Raw genomic sequence first — 22,893 nt, 5'->3', positions numbered from 1 at the left:
TTGAGGCTGAGGGTAGAAGAAGCAAGTTTTAACAGATGCATGTTTAATCTCCCAAATTTTGCTCAGGTTATATGCAGGTATTTTGTGAAGGAACACTCAAAAAGAGTCCAATTATTAGTAAATTCAAATGTTTCATTTTCGAATAGCATTTAAATTGTATTCAAGAGCTGCCTGAACAACATCTGACAGGCAGAGGGAGAGCTGAAGCATCAGAGAAACAACCATTCTTCTGTTTTCTAGTTTACCATGTAATGCTTTCCACCACTAATGTTTGTGTCAAATATCTAGTGGATAGAGGGGGATCCAGTTTGAAAGAATTGACTGTCCAGTTGCACAAAAAACAGGGTGTCCATGGAAGACAGTGGAGTGGAGGAGCTATGCCTGCATCAGCTTAATGTAGAAGTAGATGCCAGTCTGATCCTACAACCTAGGAATCTGATTCTGATAACAGATTATATGACCATAAAATATATATATCCTTTGCAACCATCACATAATTTGCGGCCTACTTAAAGGAGAAGACTATTTTATGGATTAACTAAGGACAACATTAAACAGTTTGAGACATCAGTGGATGTTGAGATGAAGGCAATGTCATATCACAATGAGAGAAATTGTTGCAGTGGGTTTGTGTTGTGGTAAGATACAAGTGGGGAAAAGCATTGAATGCTAAGAGACTGAGCTGTGGATAAAGAAATCTTGGTTGGAATTTTATCTCTGTAATAAACTCTGTATGGCTGCAGGCATCCTAAATATTATGTGGTGCTGCTATATTTTCTGGCTTGAGCTCTGCCCAAATCCTCAGACAATCTGTAAAGATGGATTGGGAGCAGCTAAAAAAGAAGGAAAGAGAATCAGGCATTGACTGAACATGAGATAACTACTTTGCTTGCTTGCAAAATTCATACTAATATTTCTGACTAATGCAGAAAAATATGTTTAGAGTAATCCAGGATGCTCTGCTTGGTTTCCTGGATCCTTTTTAAAAGTAGAAAGTGTGTTTCATGTAATTATTAGACACAGAGGTTGTTTGAAGCAATGAATTTTGTATAAAAAAACCTTCAGTGATATATGGAAATTTCTAATTTGTTATTTAGTAACAAAAATTTTAGATGCCTTTCCAATTACAGTTTTGTGTTGGGAGGAATGGTAATGAGTAATTTTAATTCATTTGAATGTGAGATCAATTGAATCAATTGAATGTGTGATCCTTAATATAAAGTCTGTTTATTCCATTATTCTCCCATGTTCTGTAGTTTGTTTTAATGCATGCCACCAAAATGAAGAATAATCAGTTTTTGTGCTTAATGTAAATCCCCACTTTTGAGGGTGAATGAAGAAAATGATAAAAAAAAAATAAGGGAGGAATAGGAAAAAAGAGAGAGAGAGATTGAATTTTGTATTTACTTATAGTATATAAACACAGGTAATCTTCAATTTAAAATGAAATTGGCCCTGAAAATTTCATCATTAAGTGATGTGGTTGTAAAGTGAGTGTGAGAGATGCCAGTTGAGACTGGGATATCATTGTAATCAATGTTCAGTGCCATTATAATTTCAAATAGGGGGTTCTTGGTGCTCTCTGAGCTTATTTTCTTGCAGATGTTTCATTACCCAAACTAGGTAATATCATCAGTGCTAGTTTGAGTAATGAAACATTTGCATTTCAACCCTGAGCTATGAATATTCTCCTTTACTGGTAACTTCAAATGGTTGTGAACAAATGGTTATAAGTTGTGGACTGCCTGTAAAGACAACATTGAAGCATTCACACTTACGCTTACCCTATTGTTTTTTGATGGTGTAAGTAACATTATACAGAGTGTAGAAAAGTAAGCCAAGAAGTTAAAGGCATGAGATAAGAAAAGGAATTGCAATTGTCTGTGAATATTTTTAGTCATTCAGGTCAGAGTTGTCTCAAAGGTAGTTTTTCAAAAGGCAATTGGATTTTTTTTGGGGGGGTGGAAGAAAACGTTGCTTTCTCAGTGAGGATGAGAAGCAAACTATTTTCTTCCTCAAGAAAAACAGTTCAGTTGCCTTTTGAAAAAGCATATTTGAAACAAGAGGAAATATAGTTAAAATTTAATTAACAATCTCTCTTCATTTATTTCTAACCATATTGTTCTTGATTCCATCACATCTATACACTCCTTTATGTTTCCCCTTTCTCTTTAAAGTTCTGTCATTTCTCTTTTTGAGGATTGTATTAACTTCATGCAGCCACAGCTTTTTCAATATAAATTTAATAAATGAAGTAGCCCTTCCTCTCAACTAATTCTTTCATATACTTCCTTTGCATTTTGCTCCTCTTTTCCTTATATGATCAAACTACCTGAATTGACTTATTACAGAAGATCACACTTTTATTTTTACATCGATTCAACATCTATTGTTTTGCCCTCTTTCTGATTTACTAAACATGTTTCTTAATTGCTTCATTCCAATGATGCTCAACTTTTTATGTTGCTTCTGACGTATTTCTCATCTTTATAGCAAAATGGTCAAAAGAATACTCTTACAAATTTCATAGTCTTACAAATTTTCTAATCTTCCAGTAAATAGTTATTCTTTGCAACAGATCACACCATTCTACCAACATGTTCATATCTTAAATTATCCCATATCTAGTTAAAATTTTATGAAGGCACATGAAGTAATCTTGAAATCATTTGTTCCATTTTTTCCATCTAACATTACTGTTTGGTCTTTGACACCATTAATTATATTTATAATACTTGTTACAAAATGTAATCTACCTTAACATTTGCTGCAAATTATGCACACTCTCAGCTAAGAATTTATCATCAATTGCACATAAAAACACACGTATCTTCATATCTCCAGAGGTGATACCTCTGATGTCACCTAAACATTCTTTATAATTTATCTGTAACTAAATTGGATAGTGAAGGAAACATCAAACATTTTTCTCTTAATCTCTGCTCAGTATTGAATCATTCTCTAAACTTTGCACTTGTTCCTATGCCTGTTTTATTCCATCATATATCAATCTTCAATTCTATATTTGCACAAAACTCCATGACTCAAGCCCTACTCAAGCAAATTTAGTTTTCATGCACATGTTGAACAAATTGTACTGATGCCTATTAAAAAAACCTAATCTGTACTTAAGAATTTCCAGTTTGAACACCTGAATCAGTGCATACTTACCATGTATATTTTTGTAGCATTTATGTTTTCCGTTTCATCCATTCTGTCTTCAGGTTCTTGTATACCGTAATCCAATCAGTAATTAGATGAAGAAAAAGGCCTGAAAAAAAAGAAAAAAAAGAAAAAGAAAAAATTCTTCAGGTCTTTCAACACCTTAATCCAATTGAAAAGTCTCAAATAGAAAAGAGTGCATAAGAATAAACCATAAAGGTAGATGAAAAAACAAAAATACCAGGGAAGGAAAAAAACAGCTATTCCCTTTAAAAAAAACATTAATACTAAAGCTTTCCCTTTAAAATAAAAAGCAAATGTAGAGATTGGACTTCCAAAGAAAAAAAGAAAAACAAAGACAAGCTCCAACAAAGCCAAAAACCCAAATAGTTATTACAAGAAAAAAAAAATACAATAAAACTGGTGAGGAGGGATAGCACAACTTAGAAAAAGTAAAAAGAGCACACTGCACTTTGTTTAATTATCCAAGGCTCTTATTATAGCTCTGTTCTCCAAAAACTTATCACCTTTTCCCCCCCTAGTTTGCAACACCAGACTCCAGCTGTTTATAGAAACCCAGAAAAGCACCTGCAATAATACTCTCCTATGCTCTTCCCTCTATCTTATCAAATAGCAATGTCCTCGAAAAAGAGTCTCAGTTCTTTCTTTCTCAGCTTTGTCTGGTCACAGGGAAACAGAATATTTTCAAGCCTCTAGTTGGCAGTGTTACAAAGTTTCTTTGCTCTCACTTTCCCCCTCCTTTTCCGAGCAAGATATAATAACAATTAATAAAAAAAAGAAAAAGATATTTTAAAAAAAGAAATAACTAAAAGGGAGCCTCTAGCCTAAAATATTACAAAATCAAAAAGGAGGAAAAAAATAGAAGTAAAAGAAAAAACCAGTCCAGTTTCAAAATATAAGATCATGTATAGAAAATCTAGCAATGAGAAAAAAACATTACTTTGACATTCCTGTTTAAAATCGCTGCTTAATCACTTCTGTCAAAACTTTTACAGATTCTTTCTTTTTCTTAGGGTGTCCTTTCAGATCTTAGAATAAAGAAAAAGTTCTCACCAAACCGGCATACTCTCTCTTTCTGTTCTCTTCCGTTTCGGAGCTGTCCCAACTTCAGCAGCTTTAATGGCTGCCTCTTTGCCGCTGGCAAGAAGAGCTTCTCCTGGATCTACCAGGGACTTTGCGGTATCCCTGGGATTGACAGGATGCGCTCTTCACTTTCACTGTCTCTTCGGCACAGTTTAGATCCGATAGGATCGTCCAGGAGCAAAGATATCGGCAGCGATCTCAGACCTCCAAGATCGCATGCTGTATCATGACGCCAGCTCCGCCCTCCAGTTTCTCCCTTTTATTTTTATTTCTATCTGGTGGGAACTCTAGTTTAGCCTTCTTCGCTTCCAACACTGTTTTTCTTTTAGTCAAGATTGCTCTGTATTTTTTTCTGCTTCCTTTGTTCTTAGCTGTTCATTGGGGTCTTTAACCATATTCTTTGCAAGTTTTTGTCTCTCTATACATACAATATTTTACTGTCATTTTTGAAGCAATCATTTTTATATGCCAGTTTCTCATTGATAGCCTCTTTTATCATCCCATCAAACATATTTTAATAATTTCCATTAGCATAATTCCATACTCTTCTGTGGCATACTATAACATAAATATTTTAGTTATGTTCTAAACTGCTTCAAAAACATGTTTCCTGGTGTCTGCTTTCCATTAATTGTGATAAGAAATTAACTTCTAATACTTTTTCTCTTCCTATGACAGTTCAATTCAACTCTAGTTTATTTCGTTTTTTTCCTTCTATATCTATTTCGTTCCAAGATCCAGTGTTGACACTACACTAAAAGCGGGTTTGTTCCTCATTTAAAAATCCTATTTTTTCTATCTTTTATTAGGATAGAATCTCAGTTTTACATAAACAGTTTAAAGATGTATGCTTTTCTATTTGAAATCATTTAGATACATTTTAAATTTCATTTTATTTTTTAATTCCTATTTTTCATTTACTCATTACAATGTTATTTATACTGAATTCATCATTAGATATTTATATATTTATCTTTTTCCCAACATGGCTTTGATCAATCAGGTTTTTACACAATGCTTAGGAAAATTTTGTAAGTCAAGATGATATTGCCTATAATCTACCAGTTGAAAATACTAGTATATTGGACATGCGCTGAGAATGCAAACTCTATTTGCATTGATTAAGTTAAACTGATATTCTCAAATTTTCCATTCAGAGTTTCTCATTAGACAGAAATAAGGTACAGAATAAGAGACTATGGGTTAAGTGCTGGATTTGGTACAACATCCAATATATTTACTAAATGTAGAAAGCCATCCAGTTTCTAATGATCTGAGAAGTGGTCTGATTTGGATTTATAACAGTAGACATTAATGTCTTAATAATAGAAAAATAGTAAATAAATGAGGGACCTAGTGCTAGCTCAGTATGAACATTAATTAAATTCCTAATATGAATTTATTTATCTATTAAACAAATTAATATGGCCACCTAACCTATACACAGCTGATTCCTGGCAGCTTACAACTTTAAAAAATGACAGTGTAACAACCAGATGCAGCCACCCTTCCACGGACCAACTACTTGATTTGGCATTGGTAAATTTACCTTTCTATCTATGCTGCTAGAGAGCTCAGGATGGGTTAGACTCCTCCTGATGACATCATCAAGCTGAGTGTCTTGTATAAAAGGAGCAGCCTGTGGGAGTGACCCCAGCTCTGGCGAGGGTACTTGACAGACTTTAGTGAGTGTCTCTGAAATCCAAACAGAATCTTGAACAATAACATACCTTACCATAGTCCAGACAAAACAAGGGAGGGGTTGGGCTCTCTAGCAGCATAGATAGAAAGGGCATTCTCAGGTAAATTTACCAATGCCCATTCTCCTCCATGCTGCTACGAGAGCCCAGGATGGGACATACCAAAGCCTGCATGTCCTCGGGAAGGCCCTTGTCTGGTTAATCACTCCGAAGTTGGAATCACTTGCTGAAGCACCTGTCTGCCGAAAACTGCACTCGTTGAGGCATAGGAGTCCAGGTGGTGGTGTCTGATGAATGGAGACGGGGATGTCCATGTAGCCGCTCTGCAAATCTCTTCTAGGGGTGACTGGGTGGCCCAGGAAGCTGAAGTTGCAGCACTTCTAGTGGAGTGTACTGTCAGGCCCTGGGGCACCGGCGGAGCTCTGGCTTTGTAGGCCTGTGTGATATACGCCCTGATTCACCTACTTAAGGTGGGAGGTGAGGCCTTGTTTCCCCAGTGGGAAGGGGAAAAAGACACAAACATGGCCTCTGTCTTTTTGAACGTTGAAGTACGTTTGATGTAAATTCCAAGCACCCTTTTAACTTCTAGGGTGTGCTACTTGCGCTCTAGGTCATGGTGCAGAAAAGGACAGAAATCAGTAACACTATGTCCTGGAATCTGTGGAACATGATATTAATCTTAGGTACAAAGGTAGGGTCTAGATGGAGAACAACTCTCTTGTCGTGAAAGGTGCAGAGGTCCTGCCTTACTGAAAGAGCAGCCAACTCCGACACCCTTCTAGCTGATGTGATAGCTATTAAGAAAACCATCTTCAGGGTTAAGAATTGAAGGGACACCTTTCTGAGGGGTTCGAAGGGAGGTTCTATTAGACCCTGGAGAACCTTGTGAAGGTCCCAGGATGGAAACCTGTGTACCACACGAGGGCGGAGGTTGGAAGCCTCTTTTAGAAATCTCCGTACTGAAGGGTGGTGAGACAAGGAAGGAAATGAGTTCCAGGAGAGGACTGAGGAAAAGCTGCTACTTGACGGTGTTAGGTGCGAGACCCTTCTCTAGGCCGTCTTGAAGGAAACGGAGGACCTCTGCTACCTCAGCTAATGTTGGAAGGACACCCTCTTTCTGACACCAGTGACAAAAAACCCTCCAGGTGGCATCATAGATGCGTGTCGTAGATGGTTTATGAGACGCTCGTATAGTAAGGATGACCCTTTCTGGGAGATTAGCCTCTCTTAACAGTTGCTGCTCAATCACTACATGGTCAGCTTGAACCACTGGGGATCCGGGTGGAGCAGGGCTCCCTGATGAAGGGAGATCTTGTGATCTGGGATCCTCCAGGGAGTGGCTACAGACAGGTTCACCAGGTCTGTAAACCAGGGTCTCCTGGACTAATGGAGGGCCAGGAGAATCAGCTCTGCCCGTTCCTCCAACATATTCTGAATGACTGCTGGAATGATGGGAAGAATGGGAAAGGCATAGAGACCAGTGGGCCATCTGCTCATAAGTGCATTGGTCTCCTCCGCTCCCTGACAAGGAAACCTGGTGAAGAACCTGTTTACTTGAGTGTTTTGTGGAGAGGTGAAGAGGTCTACCTCCAGGGTCCCGAACCTGAGGAAGAGATCCCTGAATATGGACGGAGGAAGGGACCATTCTGCATGGTCGACTAGGCTTCTGTTCAGCCAATTGGCTTGGGAGTTGTTGAGTCCCGAGATGTGGTCTGCTGTGGTAGACAGCAGGTGTCTCTCTGCCCACCATCCCAACCGTTCAGCTTCCTTCATAAGGGCCCTGGATCTTGTTCCCCCTTGCCTGTTGACGTGCGCCTTTGCGGCCATATTGTCTGTCAACATTAGCACATGGGATCCAGCTATCCTGTCCCTGAAATGTTCCAATGCTAGATATATGGCTTTGAGTTCTAGTCAGTCTATAGGGCCGGTCCTGTCCATCCAGGACCAAATCCCTTGAGTTATGTGCCCGTCCATGTGGGCCCCCCAGCCCAGAAAACTTGTATTAGTGGTGGTGATGAGCAGTCTGTCCGGTTCCTTGAACAGGAGTCCCTTCCAAAGGGCCATGGAGAGCCACCACTTGAAGGAGCGACAGGTCTGAGTGAGCTGGACCCTAGCAGACATGTGGCTGGTTCCTGCTCATTGAAAGGGGACCAGGAACCATTGTAGAGCTCGGAAGTGTAGCTGTGCCCATGGAACGATGCCGATGCATGAGATCATTTTCCCTAATAGTTTGGACAACAGCAACAGGCAGACAGTGTGTTGACATTGAGCCTGTCGAATGATCTTGGTAAGGCTCTTCCCTCAATCTGGAGACAGAAAAACTTAGGACAGAGTTATGTCGATGACAGCTCTCAAGTGGAGCAATCTGGTTGGGGTCAAGAGATGGCTCTTCCTGGAGTTGATGGAAAAGCCATGGTTCTGAAGACAATAGAGTGTGGTTTGTAGATCTTGATGGGCAGAGTGGGTGGAGGATGGCAGTATCAAAATGTTCAAGTAGCATTGGATCCTCACCGGAACAGGCCAGAGCGAAGCCACCAGTGCCGTTAGTATCTTTGTGAAGACTCTTGGAGCCGATGAGAGCCCAAAGGGAAGGGCTCAATACTGGTAGTGGGAATTCTGGTAACAGAAATGGAGAAACTGGTGATGATGAGGACAGATGGGAATGTGGAGGTAAGCCTCCGTGAGATCAGTGGAAGAGAGATCACCCTCGTGATGCTCTCTAGAATAGAATGCAGAATCTGCATTTTAAAGTGCCTGTATGGGATAAACTCATTCAGAAATTTTAGGTCGAGAATAGCTCGCCACCCCCTCTTTAGGGACCATGAAAAGCCAAGAATAAAAGCCACGTCCCAGTTGGAGTTCAGGAACTGGTTGAATGGCCCTTATGTCGACCAGGTGTTGAATGGCTGATTCCATAAGGGCCCTTCGTGAACTGTCCCGGGAAACAGGGCAGAACACAAAATTTTCTGGGGGTGATGATAGAAATTCTAGTTGTAACCCTGACTTTACTGTATTGAGTATCCAGGCATCCATCATTGACTCCTCCCATCTGGAAGCAGAGAAGGCAAAATGACCTCCAATGGGAGGGGAGAACGAGGAATTATTTAGAGTGAAGGAAGGAGTGACCCCCTCCCCCACAAAAGGGCCATTTACCCGCAGTTTGCTGTTGTCTGCCGGGTGCCTCAGGGTGTTGCTCTTGGTGCTGGGAATATGCTCTCTGCGGCCTGGAGAAGCGAGAAGTATTTTCGGGCCTGAATAGAGGTGGCCGGCATGGGGCCAGGCGGAAGTCTGCCCTCCTCCCTGTTGAGGAAAGAACTTTTCTTTTGTCCTTCGTTTCAACGACAAATGGATCAAGAGCATTGCTGAACAGCTTCTCACTGGTGCAGGGGGCCGAAGCCAGCTTCCACTTGCACCGGGGCTCCGCTTGCTAATTTCATAACCATAGCAGTCTCCTTGGTGCCATGGACGATGCCATGGTCCTGGAGGAGAACCTGACAGTGTTAAAGGTGGCGTCTGCTGTGAACTCTGCTGCTGCTATAATTTTATTGAGATCTTGATGCGATCTAAAGTCTGATGGGGGTATGCGGACTTATAGTTGGTGCAGCCAGCGGATGGAAGACCTTGTAAAAAACAATGCAGCAGTCGAGGCCTGGACGGCCCAAGCAGAGGCTTGATGGTTACGCTTTAATGTTTGTTCGGAGCGTTTGTCCTCTACCTTTAGTACGTTCTTGGGCTTAGTTGGAGTGCTTGAGGAGAAGGAAGCCATGACTGGGGCAACTACTGAGGGAACTGCAAGAGTGGTAGCTAGGGATGGGCCCACGTTGTAAAACTGCCTATCATGGGATGATGGGCAGGGGCCTGGAGTAGGAGAGGCAAATTGCTCCTTTATGTCCAGAAAAATGATGGGGGATGGAAGGACCTCCGAGTGAACAATGGGTTTGGAGAAAAGGGAATCCCCATGTCCCGATTGCACCACTTGAGGTTCGGGGACAGCTTCCTCCGAAGACAACTGGGCTGTGACCAGTGCCTTGTGGAGGATGGGTTTAAATAAGGCAGGTTTGAATACTGCGGCTGAGGGAGATTGATCAGGCCCCAGATCCTCCTCTTTCTCTGAGAGGTTGGGGTCCCAGATTTCACCCTCTTCCCATTCAGATGCAGAGGAGGGGCTACGCTCAGATGGTTCTGCATAGTGTCCCTGCTCGAAATCAACCGATTCTGCGTGGGTAGGAGGGCTCTGTGCTATACAAGGTAAATAGTCCCCTTTTGGGGATCCGGGCCTGAGAGTAGGCTGGAAAAGTGGGTTGGGACCTGTCTGAGGGCCTAAAGATGTGTTGAAGCCCTTCTGCTAGGCCCTGTCTGATGGCTATGGAGACTACATCATGGATGTCAGAGGGTCTTCAATGGAGGATCTGGGGCCGAAGGCTGCCGCTGTTGGGGTAAAATTAGCCTCTGGTCTTGGTTGAGAGCTACTTTGAGCCACAGATGGCAGAGAAGAAGAGGTCCCAAGCAGCCTGTAGGAAGATGAAGCCTGATCTGCTCAAGTCTTGAGGCCCAACTTGGGCCTCAAGCCTCTCTGGGGACCAGGATTGGAGGTGGCTAAGAGGGGCTGGAGTTTCCCCCACCCCCTAGAAGTACCTGCCTGAACCACCAGAGGATTGGCTGGTTGGGAATCCTGTTGCAGTTGTCCCCTCATTTGTTCAATAGTCTTATTGAACTGTCTCTCCAAGGCCGCATGTCTTCGATTCTCTTTAGTTCGGCCTGGGAAGTTTTCTTGGGGCCCAAGGCTTTGGCCCTGATCTTGGCCGCTACCTCCCTTTGAACAGATTGAGAACATTGTCTCCTTCTTTTTCTTTTGGCAGTCTTGAGGCCTTGGGTGTCTAGGCCCGAAAGTTCTGTGTGGATCTTGCCTTGATCCATAGTTGGCATAAGCAGACACAAGAGGTGCTGGGAGTGACCCTTGCTATGTGTTGCCGATGCAGTAGCCTGAATTAGGGCCCTTTTAGGGGATAGGAGCAGGCCGTTGGTAGATGAGGCCATCTAAAATGGCCACTCGTTACATGTGTTGGAAGAGGAAGCTTTCAAAATGGCCTCTCACATGAATTGCAGGCTACGATGGTTGTTAGTTGCTCCCTAGGCTGAAAACAGCCTCAAGCGGCAAAATTGGCTAGAAAGGGAAACACCGTGGTTTTTTGATCAGCTTTGAGGTGTGGTTATCGCCGATATGATCTTTACAATTGCAGCGGCCGAAATCGCAGAGGGAGAGCTGTAGAGGAAGGCCAGGGGCTTCTCCCTTACTTACAGTCTCCCTTGGGTTGAAAACGTTGAATTCTCAGCATTGCAGGAGAATGGAGCCCCACTCTCCTGAAGGCACAGCTGCACCGGGTCCCCGGGAGCTGTGTCAATGATCTAAGATCATGTTGATTTTTGCTGCTGACTAAAACTGCTTTCAGAGACACCAGCTAATTGTCATTGAAAGAAGCTGAGTCAAAGCTGGGGTCACTCCCATAGGCTGCTCCTTTTATACAAGACAGTTTGATGATGTCATCAGGAGGAGTCTAACCCATCCTGGGCTCTTGCAGCAGCATGGAAGAGAATGGATCCATCCCAATTCTAATTAATTGAAAAATTTCAAAATAATGCTCTGCACGGTTTGCTTTTATTTTCAGTTTGTCTAATTCTAGTGATTTTTAAATTTTTATATGAGTAAGAGAATTTTTACCATATACAGAAATTAATAGCAGACAGTGGAATTGGAAGTCTTTTAAAGCAAAATAGAAATTTAGAATAAATAGTCATTCTCCTCAATGCTGCTGCGAGAGTCTAGGATGGGTTAGACTCTTCCTGATGACATAATTGAGCTAAGTTTGTTCTTACATAAGAGGCCAGCCTCTGGGAGTCTCCCCAGCTTTGACTCAGCTTTTTTCAATGACAATTAGCTGGTGTCTCTGAAAGCACTGCATGTAGCATAAGATTTCAAAAACATTGACAAGAAGCAGTCAAGCTTCAGGCACAGCTCCTGGGTATCCAGTGCAGCTGTGCCTTCAGAAGAGAGGGGCTCCGCTCTCCTGCAACGCCGAGGACTCGACGTTGCCAGTCATTGAGAAAGCTGCAAGTAAGGGAAGTGCCCATCCAGCCTCCCCACAGCCTCTCATCGTGAACCCAGGTGTCTGCAATTGCAAAGATTGGCACGGTGATAAATGCCAGCCAGCTGATAATTTTTTACTGCAGCAGTTTTTTTCGACCAGATTTCACTGCTCAGGGCTCGTATCGGCCTAAGGAGCGGCAGCTGGGGCCAGAGCAGGTGCGAACAGCCATTTTGGGGAGCAATCCTTCATCGCATGTGGCGAGCAGCCATTTTAAGTGGCCACACGACTTCGTTACCGACCCTGAAGCAGCCATTCTTGATTTTTCTGGAGCAAGGCCCCTGCAATATGCAGCATATACCAAGGGTTGCTTACAGCACCTCTTGTGCTTGACCTATTTTCACCATGGATAAAGATAGGGCCCAGGCAGAACTTTCTGGCCCAGAAGCCCAGGGTCTTCATCCAGCCAGGAGAAAGAGATGCAGACAGCACAATCAATCTGTGCAGAGAGAGGTGGCTGCCAAAATTAGAGCTAAGGCACTGGCCCCCAAGAAAACCTCCCAGGCCGAACTCAAAACTGAGAAATGTAGGCAGGCTGCCTTGGAGAGACAGTTCAACAAACCCATAGAACAAATGAGAGGGCAACTTCAACAGGCTTCCCAACCAGGTGAACCCCAGGGTTGCCATGGAGGGCCTTTCAGGGAGGTAGAAGAAATTCCAAGCTCCTTTGGCCACCTGCAATCTTGGTCCCCAGAGAGGCTTGAGGACCAACTTGGGCCTCAAGACCTAAGCAGGTCAGGGCCTAATTTCAAACAGGCCTCTTGGGGCTTCCCTCCCCCTCCTATTGCCCAGGGTATATCGCGGCCTAGGCCTGAGGCTACCTTTCCCCCCACCACTGCGGGCCTTCACGCCACCAACACTTCCATGAGTGGCAGACCCAGTGAGATTCAAGATGTGGTCTCCATTGCCATCAGACAGGGTTTGGCAGAAGGATTCCAGCAAATCCTTCGGCATTTAGAAAGGGCTCACTCCCTTTTCCCAGCTTACTCCCATGTTTCTCTATCCCAGCAGAGGGGGTATTCTCAACCTCAGGAGCAAAGGGCCCGCTCCATCCACTCAGAGTGGGCAGGTTACGGGGAAGGCAACTGCGCTAACCCATTCAAGCTTAGTCACTCCTCTGGTTCAGATTGGGAAGAAGGGGAGATCTGGGACCTGAATCTTTCAGAGGAGGAAGATCTGCAACCAGATCAGCCACCCTCAGCTTCAGTCTTTAAACCAGCCTTATTTAAAACTCTCCTTCACAAGGCCCTGGTTACAGCTCAGCTGTCCCCTGAGGAGGTGGCATCTGAACCACAAGGGGAACCTTCTGCGCATGGAGACTCCCTCTTCTCCAAGCCGGTAGTCTACACGGAGGTCCTACCCTCACTTCTATTATTCCTCAGCCTGGTCAAGGAATAGTGTGCTTCCCCTGCAGGTCCTCGCCACTCGTCTCAAGATAGGCAATTTTACAATGTGGGTCCTTCCCTAGCTAATGCTCTTGCAGTGCCCTCTGTTGGTGCTCCTGTCATCTCCTTCTCCTCTGGCATCCCCACCAAGTCAGAGGACGTACTTAAGGCTGATGATAAGCTCTCCAAAAAGACTCTCAAATGCAACCACCAGGCAGCTGCGTGGGCTCTCCGGGCTTCAACTGCTGCATCGTTTTTCATGAGGTCTTCACTCTGTTGGCTGCACCAACTACAAGACTGTATACCAGCATTAGATTTCAGGTTATACCAGGATCTAAACAAGATTATAGCAGCAGTGGAATTTATGGCAGACACCACCCTTAACTCGCTTCCAAATTCGCTTCAAGAGCCATGGCCTCCTTGGTGGCAGCGAGAATGCTCCTATGGCTTTGGAATTGGCAGGTGGAGTCTCGCCGGAAGTGGAAGCTGGCTTTGGCTCCCTGTACAAGCGAAAAGCTATTCGGCAACACATTAGAGCCATACCTCATTGATACCAGGAACAAAAGGAAGGTTCTTTCCTCGATGGGAAAGAAAACAGATTACCATCCAGCTCCTTACCGTCCACCATCCTTTCAGGCCGAGACTACCCCTTGTTTTTACAGACCACTGAGGTCGTATTCCCAGCGCCAGGAGAAATGGCTTGATGCCCCCAGTGGACAACAACATGCAGGTAAATGGCCCTTTCGTGGGGGAGGGGCTCATTCCTTCCATTGCTCTAAGTAGCCCCTCGTTCTCCCCACCCATTGGAGGTCATTTGGCCTTCTTCACCTCCAGATGGGAGGAGTCAACGACAGACGCCTGAGTACTCGATACAATAAGGTTGGGTTTACAGCTGGAATTTCTCTTGCCACCCCCTGAAAATTTTGTGTTCTGTTCCATTTCACAGGACAGTTCAAAAAGGGTCCTAATGAAATCGGCCATCCAACACCTAGTGGACATAAGGGCCATTCAACCAGTCCCCGAACATCAATTGGGGGCGAGGGTTTTATTCCCAGATTTTTGTGGTCCCTAAGGACTTGGGGGGGTAGCGAGTCGTTCTCGACCTAAAATTGTTGAATGAGTTCATCCCATACAAGCGTTTTAAGATGCAGACTCTGCATTCTATTCTAGAGAGCATACGGGAGGGCGCTCTCCTCTTGCTCCAGCTGCCCGAAACCCACCGTGGACCTTTCCCCCCCTCTTTAAGTTTTCTTTACTCTCATTCTCTCTGTCAGTTCCCTAAGAATACAGACTGACTGGGCAGTTTCCTTCCCACCCCTCCTGATAGTTTTAAAAGGAACCATCTATCCACTTTGTCCTTCGAGCAGAGGCAAACCTTCCAGTCCAAACAGAGAAAAAGGAATCATTCTGACAGCAGCACCAAGCTTCCCAGAAGATTTTCTTGGAGGATCCACCCAAAGGAGGATTCACCCTTAAATGCACTCCCCTCCTTTGGGTGAATCTCTGATAGAATCCTCCTTTGGAGTGGATCCTTTAGGAGAACCCCAAAGGAGGATTCCTCAGGATTCACCCCAAAGGAGGGGAGTGCATTTAAGGGGGTGAAACCTCCTTTGGAGTGGATCCTTTAGGAGAACCCCAAAGGAGGATTCCTCAGAGGATTCACCCCAAAGGAGGAGAGTGCATTTAAGGGGGTGAATCCTCCTTTGAAGAGTGAATCCTTTGGGAGAATCCTCTGGGAAGCTTGGTGCTAAGGATCTGTAGGATGATTCCCTTTCTCTTTTGTTTGGATTGGAAGGTTTGCCTTTGTTTGAAGGGCAAAGTGGATAGATGGTTCCCTTTTTAAAACTACTGGGGGTGGGTGGGGAGGAAACTGCCCGGCCAGTCTGTATTCTTAGGGAATGGAGTAAAGGGAGGCAATGAGAGTAAAGAAAACTTAAAGAGGGGGGAAAAGGTCCACGGGGGGGGGTCAGGTGGCTGGAGCAAGAGAAGAGCGCCCGACCGTACAAGGGACAAGACCACAACCCGAATCTCTGGGGCAGGAAGCAAAGCGAGGCGTGTGGGGGGAGAGAAATGATGGCATCACTCTCCCACTGCCGCTTCCACCCACCCAACCCCAAAAGTCTCACCGACTTGCAGGACCTTGTTGACGTAGCTGCTGTCAATCAAAGCGATGCCCTACGGGAGGGCAGGCGGTTCTCATCAGCAGCAAGATCTATCTCACTATTGCTGCTGTTGTTGGAGACGGCACTGGTGAGAGAGGCGCCAGCGCCAGTGGGAACCATGGAAGCTATGGCTTCCCCGCCCGAGAAGCCACTGAAATGCTGCCGGTGGAGGAATGTGCAGCACTCCAAACATGGCAGTGCACTGGCAGAAGGGAAAGCAACAGCAGTGGGCGCGATGCAAAGTGCCCCACCGAAGCCGACATCCACGCCGCCGCTGCCACCCACCCGCTGACCTGGCCTGCACCCAGCACCATACCCAGGTCTGCAGCAAAGGCACTTGGTGGGGGTAGGGAGCTCTCCGCATTCTCCCATGATCGGCCATTAGGAGCGGCTGGTGGTGAGGCGTGGCTGCCTGCAGGATGCTCCTAACGGCAAGTTCCCCCCCCCAATTTTGCATGTTTTAAACTAGGCCTAAATTTGGGGGGAGGGGCTTAATTTCACCTTATGCCTAGAAAACATGCTGGGTCTTCCTATGGGGAGGCTGTTAGGAATATGAGTCACCCAACAGCTATTTCGGTTAAAAATATATAAACCAGGATAGACATTTTAAAACTGTATCTTTAAGAAAATGCAAAACTGTAGTTGGGTGTGGTTTCTCAAACGGCCATAAGATGGAGCCAGAAACCTGGGTTGTTTTAGTCTTAGTCTCAGAAGAGAGTGTGTCTGAGTGAGTATCTCTGTTTCCTTCTGTTGGAAAATATTGCCGTTCCTCCATTTTTCCTAATTGACTGATATTTCTGGATTTGATGTAAGTCTGATACTCAATTGTTTTTTGACACTGGACTGATATTTGGATTATCCCCGGATTGAAAACTGACTGATTTACTTGTGAATGACTTTGGACTGTGTTTAGACTTTGCTTAAACCTTTCTGGAAGTAAAAACCTACATTTACTGTACAGTGTATCTGTGTACTGTGTGTGTATTATTCAAACACTTCTCTCAAATATGTCTCCCTGTATGCGCTCATTCTCCTAACAGGGAATTACCTCAACAGGGGCCATATTGTTGGAGAAACATGGTAGATCTCTTTGCCACTCCCCCAAATGCTCAAGTATACAGGTTTTTCACCAGGTTTCCTTGTCAGGGAGTGGAGGGGACCAATGCTTTTCGGAGCAGATGGCCCAAGAGTCTCCTCTAAGCCTTTCCCTCTCTTCCAATCATTCTTCCAGTCATTCGGAAGATGTTGGAGGAACGGGCGGAGCTAATTCTCCTGGCTCTCATTGTCCCTGGATGCCCTGGTTTGCAGACCTGATGAACCTATCTGTAGCCACTCCCTGGGGGATCCCAGCCAACAAAACCTCCCTTCGTCAGGGAGCCTTGCTCCATCCGGACCTCCAGTGGTTCAAACTGACCATGTGGTGCTTGAGCGGCAACATTTGAGGGAGGCTAATCTCCTATAGAGGGTTATCTTCACTATCCAGGCGTCTTGTAAACTATCTACAACGCACATATACGATGCTATCTGGAGAGGTTTTTGTCAATGGTGTTTGTCAATCCTACCTCAGCTGATGTAGCAGAGGTGTTACATTTTCTTCAAGACAGCCTAGAGAAGGGACTAGCGTCCAATACCCTACGTCGCCAGGTAGCGGCCCTTTCTTCAGTTCTCTCCTGGGAGGCCTTTCTTTTCTTGTCACACCACCCTTCAATCTGGAGATTTTTAAAAGGGGCTTCCAACATCCACCCCCCGGTGGTACACAGGTATCCCTTGTGGGACGTCCCGAAGGTGCTTCAGGCTCTGATGGAGCCTCCCTTCGAACCCCTTCGGTCAATGTCTTTTCAATTCCTGACCCCGAAGATGGTTTTTCTGGTAGCAATCACATCTGCTAGAAGGGTGTCTGAGCTGGCTGTTCTTTTGGTCAGACAGAAGCTCTGCACCTTTCATGATAATAGAGTTGTTCTCCATTTAGATCGCACCTTCATCCCAAATGACCTGGTTCCACAGGTCGCAGGACATTGTGTTGCCAGATTTCTGCCCCCTGCCATGCCACAACTTAGAGCGTAAGTGGCATACCTTAGATGTTAGGAAAGCGCTTAGAATTTACCTCAAACGCACTTCTGCATTTAGGAGGTCTGAGGCTATGTTTGTATCTTTTCCCCCATCGCACTTGGGGAACAAGGCTTCCCCTCCCACCTTGAATAGGTGGATCAGAGTGAGTATTGCACAGGCCTACAAGTCCATGGCTCTCCCGGTACCCAAGAGTACTGTCAGCACACTACCAGAAGCGGTGCAACTTCAGCTGCCTGGGCCACCCAAGCACCCCTGGAAGAATTTGCAGAGTGGCCACATGGGCATCTCCATCAGCCTTCATCAGACATTGCCATCTAGATTCCTTTGCCTCTGCGAGTACAGCCTTTGGCAGATGGGTATTTCAGCGAGTGCTTCCACAATCGGGGTGATCAGCTGGACGAGGACCCTCCCATGGACTTTGGTATACCCCATCCTGGACTCTTGCAGCAGCATTGAAGAGAATGGGCATTGGTGAAATTACCTGAGAATGCCCTTTTTATCTATGCTGCTAGAGAGTCCAGCCCCACCCTTTATTTCGTCTGGTTCTGTAAGGTATGTTTGATGTTTAAGGTTCTGTTTGGCTTTCAGAGACACTCATTAGAGTCTGTCATGTATCTTCGCCAAAGCTGGAGAGACTCCCAAAGGCTGGCCTTTTATATAAGAACAGACTCAGCTCAATGATATCATCAGGAGGAATCTAACCCATCCTGGACTCTCTAGCAGCATAGATAGAAAGGGCGTTCTCAGGTAATTTTACCAACGCCCATTCTAGTTGCAGTTGTTCTATTCAGTAATGATAAAGCATGATATTGTAGTTATTTAATTTCTGTCTTAATTTTGCAGAAAAGCACAGAATTTTTACTCAAGGTCCATCTTTTGTGATTATTATTTTACAGTAGATAGTTGACTAGGTCTAATATCAAGTTCAGTAACTTTTTTATTGTCACTCGATGCAACTGCTATGAAAAAAAATAATCTATTGGAATTGGATGGTTTACAAATTCAAATAAATAAAATATTTTTTGGATTTTGAATGACAAAAATTCTAAATCACAAATGTTAGAAGGACCAATGGGAACTATACCATACAGTTGAAAAATAGTAAGATGGGAAACTTGATAGGATTGCTGAAATTTTAAGAAAGGGATTGTAAAAGTTGAAATCCTTAAAAAAAATAGAGGATAAGGAGTTGTCTACTTTGTCAAGATTTAGAATAAGAATAGTTTTCTTGGAGCAAGAAAAGCTGCAGTTCTGATAAGTATTTTTGGGTGAAAATTCCCTTGTAAAAAGTGTTTTGATTTATTTTCATTTGTCAAAGGCTGTTAATCCAAATTAGGTTTACTTTATCCTTTTGTATATGCAGAAAATATTAAATGGTTGAAATGATAAAAACCTATTCAGTGCTGGCTGTGTTATGGAAACAGATTATGTATGTTTGGCAGTAATATGATACATGAGAAAAGCAATTCAGTATTACAAAATTTGAATTTTACAGAGTTTGATATACACAAACGCTAGTGTTGATCAAAACATGACTGAGTACTAAATATGCATCTTCCCTAGTTTACCCTCATTCCCACCTTCCCACCTCCTTCCTCTTAGGATTTCATCCCAATTAAGTGACAGGTGCTGAATGCAATTTGTCATAGTGTAATTGACTGCAAAGTCATGGTCAATATTGCCTTGGCTAACTCAACCTCATAGCCAAGTCCAAACATAATGAAATTGTGTTAGTGAGACATCTTGCCAAAGTAGTATGTGGAGAGTCAATTCTTAGCCTTTAAATTACTTAATTTACATACATTACAAATTGGCTTTCTATAAAAAAGGTCAATTTTTACTTCATACTGACATGATTGGATATTAAAGTGAACTAACTTTGTTTCTTTTTCTCCTTTTTTGGCAATATGTAATTTTCCCCCCCAAGTGCTATTACTGTTTGAATATTTGAATAAGAGAAGCCAAAGTCTTCTACAAATAGACATAAATTGGAATTATATTATAGGCAGTTGTCATAAAGATAGGTTGCAAATGTCTTTTAGTCCCATCATTTATACTAGTTTCTAGATGCTTATAAACCTCTTTAAAACCTATATTGGTAGAATATTCATTTATTTGCATGGAATTTAGTTTTTAGTGAGAACAAATTTATGTTCAAGCGCCTTCATAAATGTGCTTAGGAATCTAGATTTTCAGTAAATTTTTATTACTTAACTATTGGAGTTAGAAATTCTGTTTGAATTTTGGATACTTTTTTCTTTATCTAAAGGTTTTGGTACTCATTCTCTCCATTGATTAGTCAAAAATGCTTCAAACATTGTGCACTTCTTATATGAAAAACACTTCAGAGTAGGAGCTGCATGAATGAAATCTGCAGATGTGTAAATCATATATCTTTTTCAAGAATTTGTTTTCATGGCATATATATGATTATTGGGTGTAGCTTTTCAATGTATGTATGCTACATGGATATAGACACTCCCTCACACTTAATACACCCCACCATACCATTCCCTTCTGGCCTCAAATATATTATGCTATAAATCTGTAAAGTAAACATTGCTTTGTATTGGAAGGCTTGACAGACAAATTACAGTGTTGCTATAATTGCCTTAATTTTGGTTTACAGTTTTAGAGGATCTTTCTGCTTTGACCGATTATAGTTAGTTTGCACATACAAACTTTATTTAAGAAAGTGTTCAGCATACATACATTGAGAGTATATTAAATATATTGACTGAAACTTAAATAAAAACATTTCTAAAATCAAAACCTTAATGCTTGATTTTCATGACAAAATTTTAACCCTGTTCCAAAATATCTTTAGGGCTTGTCTCAAAAGTGCTTTTTCAAAAGGCAGTTGTATTATGTTTTTTAACTTGAGGAAGAAGACATTTCGCCACTCATCCAAGAAGCATCATCAGTTCATGATTCATGATTCACTGATAAAGTTTCTTGGATGAGAAGCAAAACAACTTTTTCCTCAAAGGGAAAAAACAAAGACTAGTTGCCTTTTGAAAAAGCATCTTAGAGACAATCATGACCTGAATGACAGAATTTTTTGTGCTTGAGATCCCAAAATACCACCTATTCATCAAGGACTCACCAATTGAGGAATATTTAACTAAATTGATGTGGTGGTTCTGCATTCTACTCAGAATATTATATCTTTGAATATCTTTGACACAATGACTATTAAATAACCTTAGTTTGTCCCCATAGTACATCCAATGATATTTTGATCAGTTGTGGAAGGCAACAGGCATAGTATCTCTTAAGAAAAGCACTAGGAGTTAGATTCAGATACTTCATTCTGTGCCCTTTTAGAAAAGAAGTTCAGAACTTCTTTTAATGTAGTTAATAGGCCTTTTCAAGATTAAATAATAAAATAAAATTGAACTGCAATTTGGAAATTGCTTTTGTTAATATGTCTGGGTTGTTGCTTTTTTAAAAATGCAGCTGCACTCCTTACAAGTCCTCTTTTGCAGCATTAGTGTCAGTGGTTGTTTGAAAGTTCTGCAAGAAATTAAAAAGATATATAAATTTAGCAATAAAGCCACAGCTTTAGCCTGTAGTACAGTTTATATAAATAAGAACAACCCTGATTAAAATATCATATTTTTGAAGACAGGCAGACATATATTTTAATTTATTTTAATTTAATTTAATTTGCCACTGAAAATTTATTTGCTCATTTTAAGGAAATAAGTGTTTGAAAGTATCTTGCAAATACTGTCTTCTTGTAATGAGCACATTGTACTGAAACAAGTTAAGAGGAGAACGAAATTAGACTGACCGATTGTTCAGTCTTGTGGGCCTAACTGGCTGCATATCCTGGCTGTAAAGAATGATTGCTCAAATTACATTGCCTCAGGTCTCTGTGCTTGGTTGGCTGCCTTCTCCGATCTTAACAAGATTCTGGAAATTCATTTCTGACAAAGTTTGCTTTGTGTTTTGTAGGATGCTCCATCGGCAGATATTAGGAAAGCTTATCGCAAGCTTTCACTGATATTACATCCAGACAAGAATAAAGATGAAAATGCTGAAACTCAATTCAGACAAGTAAGTGATAAGTACTATTAAAATTTAAATGATCATTAAAATATGAAAAAAATGTGTCTCATTATGACTATGGTATTATATTTAGAAATTAATTCAGGATTTTGGAAGCGTTTTTCCTAAATATTTAAAACAAGGTTCAGATAAAACAAAAAGATGAAAGGTATATTGTATAAAATAGAACCTTCTTAGATGACGATTCTTAATTTGGGGAGTTAGACATTAAGGGATCCTTTTTTTGTTAGGACAAAGTCACAAGCTATACTTTTTAAGAAAAGGAAAGCAAATATTTGTACAAGATTGGTTTACTTTATATTAAAATTGATTTCTAGTTATATTGAAATATTTTTTCCTCACCATTTCACATGGAATCTGTTGGTAGATTTTATGAATATTAGTGAACCAATAAAATGTTTTAAAATCTTTAATATTTTTATTTTAGGTTAAATAACAATTAAATTAATATTACCTTAATTGTGGAAAAAAATATTTAGAACTGCCAAAGTTGGAATATTGGTAGAAATGTTTGAGAGTTTTAAATATTTTCAAGAACTTATTTGTATTGTTCTTTGTTTGATTTTTAAGAAAGATAGTCTAGCATTTTTGCAATTTTACAGCAAAACTGTGCAGAGTTTTTGAACATAAAAGTACCTTTTATTCTAGTTGGTGGCCATATATGAGGTTTTAAAGGATGAAGAGAGAAGGCATAGGTGAGTTTATCTTGAATATATTTCAGAACAATATTTTCAACTGATGTAGCCACTAACGTGAGCCAGGATTGTTACACATATTTCTAACTCTTGCTGAATTCTCAGTAAGTATGAATGGGTTTCCTCTTAGGGAAATTGCTTACAATATGTATTTGTATTTTCTGATAGTTAATTTGATCCTCAGAACAAGTCCCCATGCTATCTTCAGGGTTTCCTCTCTCCCACACCTATTTTATCAAAATGCTTAGATTTAAATTTAGCTTTCAATTGTTTTATGTTATTCAGTAATTTCTTTAATGGGCAAAACACAGTAAATATTTTTACTCTCCATGAGAAAAGAACATAATCAGGCAATCACTTATGCTTGGTTTGCTTTTCTCAATTCTTGTGGAATAAGA

The 22,893-nt window shown here is 42.1% G+C and overlaps 1 protein-coding gene across 5 annotated transcripts in view; it reads left to right on the top strand.

Moving 5' to 3' along the window:
* The window catches only part of DNAJC1 (DnaJ heat shock protein family (Hsp40) member C1), a 113,618-nt gene that overhangs the window by 12,558 nt on the left and 78,167 nt on the right, over positions 1-22,893 (top strand). For all 5 annotated transcript variants that reach the window (XM_087915395.1, XM_087915394.1, XM_087915392.1 and 2 more), the window contains exons 2-3: positions 21,687-21,788; positions 22,449-22,495. In XM_087915395.1, the coding sequence (XP_087771521.1) occupies positions 21,687-21,788; positions 22,449-22,495 (149 nt within the window). The remainder of the gene's footprint in view (positions 1-21,686; positions 21,789-22,448; positions 22,496-22,893) is intronic.

This window comes from Pseudonaja textilis, chromosome Z (assembly GCF_049901715.1).
Source record: "Pseudonaja textilis isolate UNSWEBS1 chromosome Z, rPseTex1.2, whole genome shotgun sequence".
Taxonomy (NCBI): Eukaryota; Metazoa; Chordata; class Lepidosauria; order Squamata; family Elapidae; genus Pseudonaja; species Pseudonaja textilis.
This window is presented reverse-complemented; position numbering and strand designations above follow the sequence as displayed.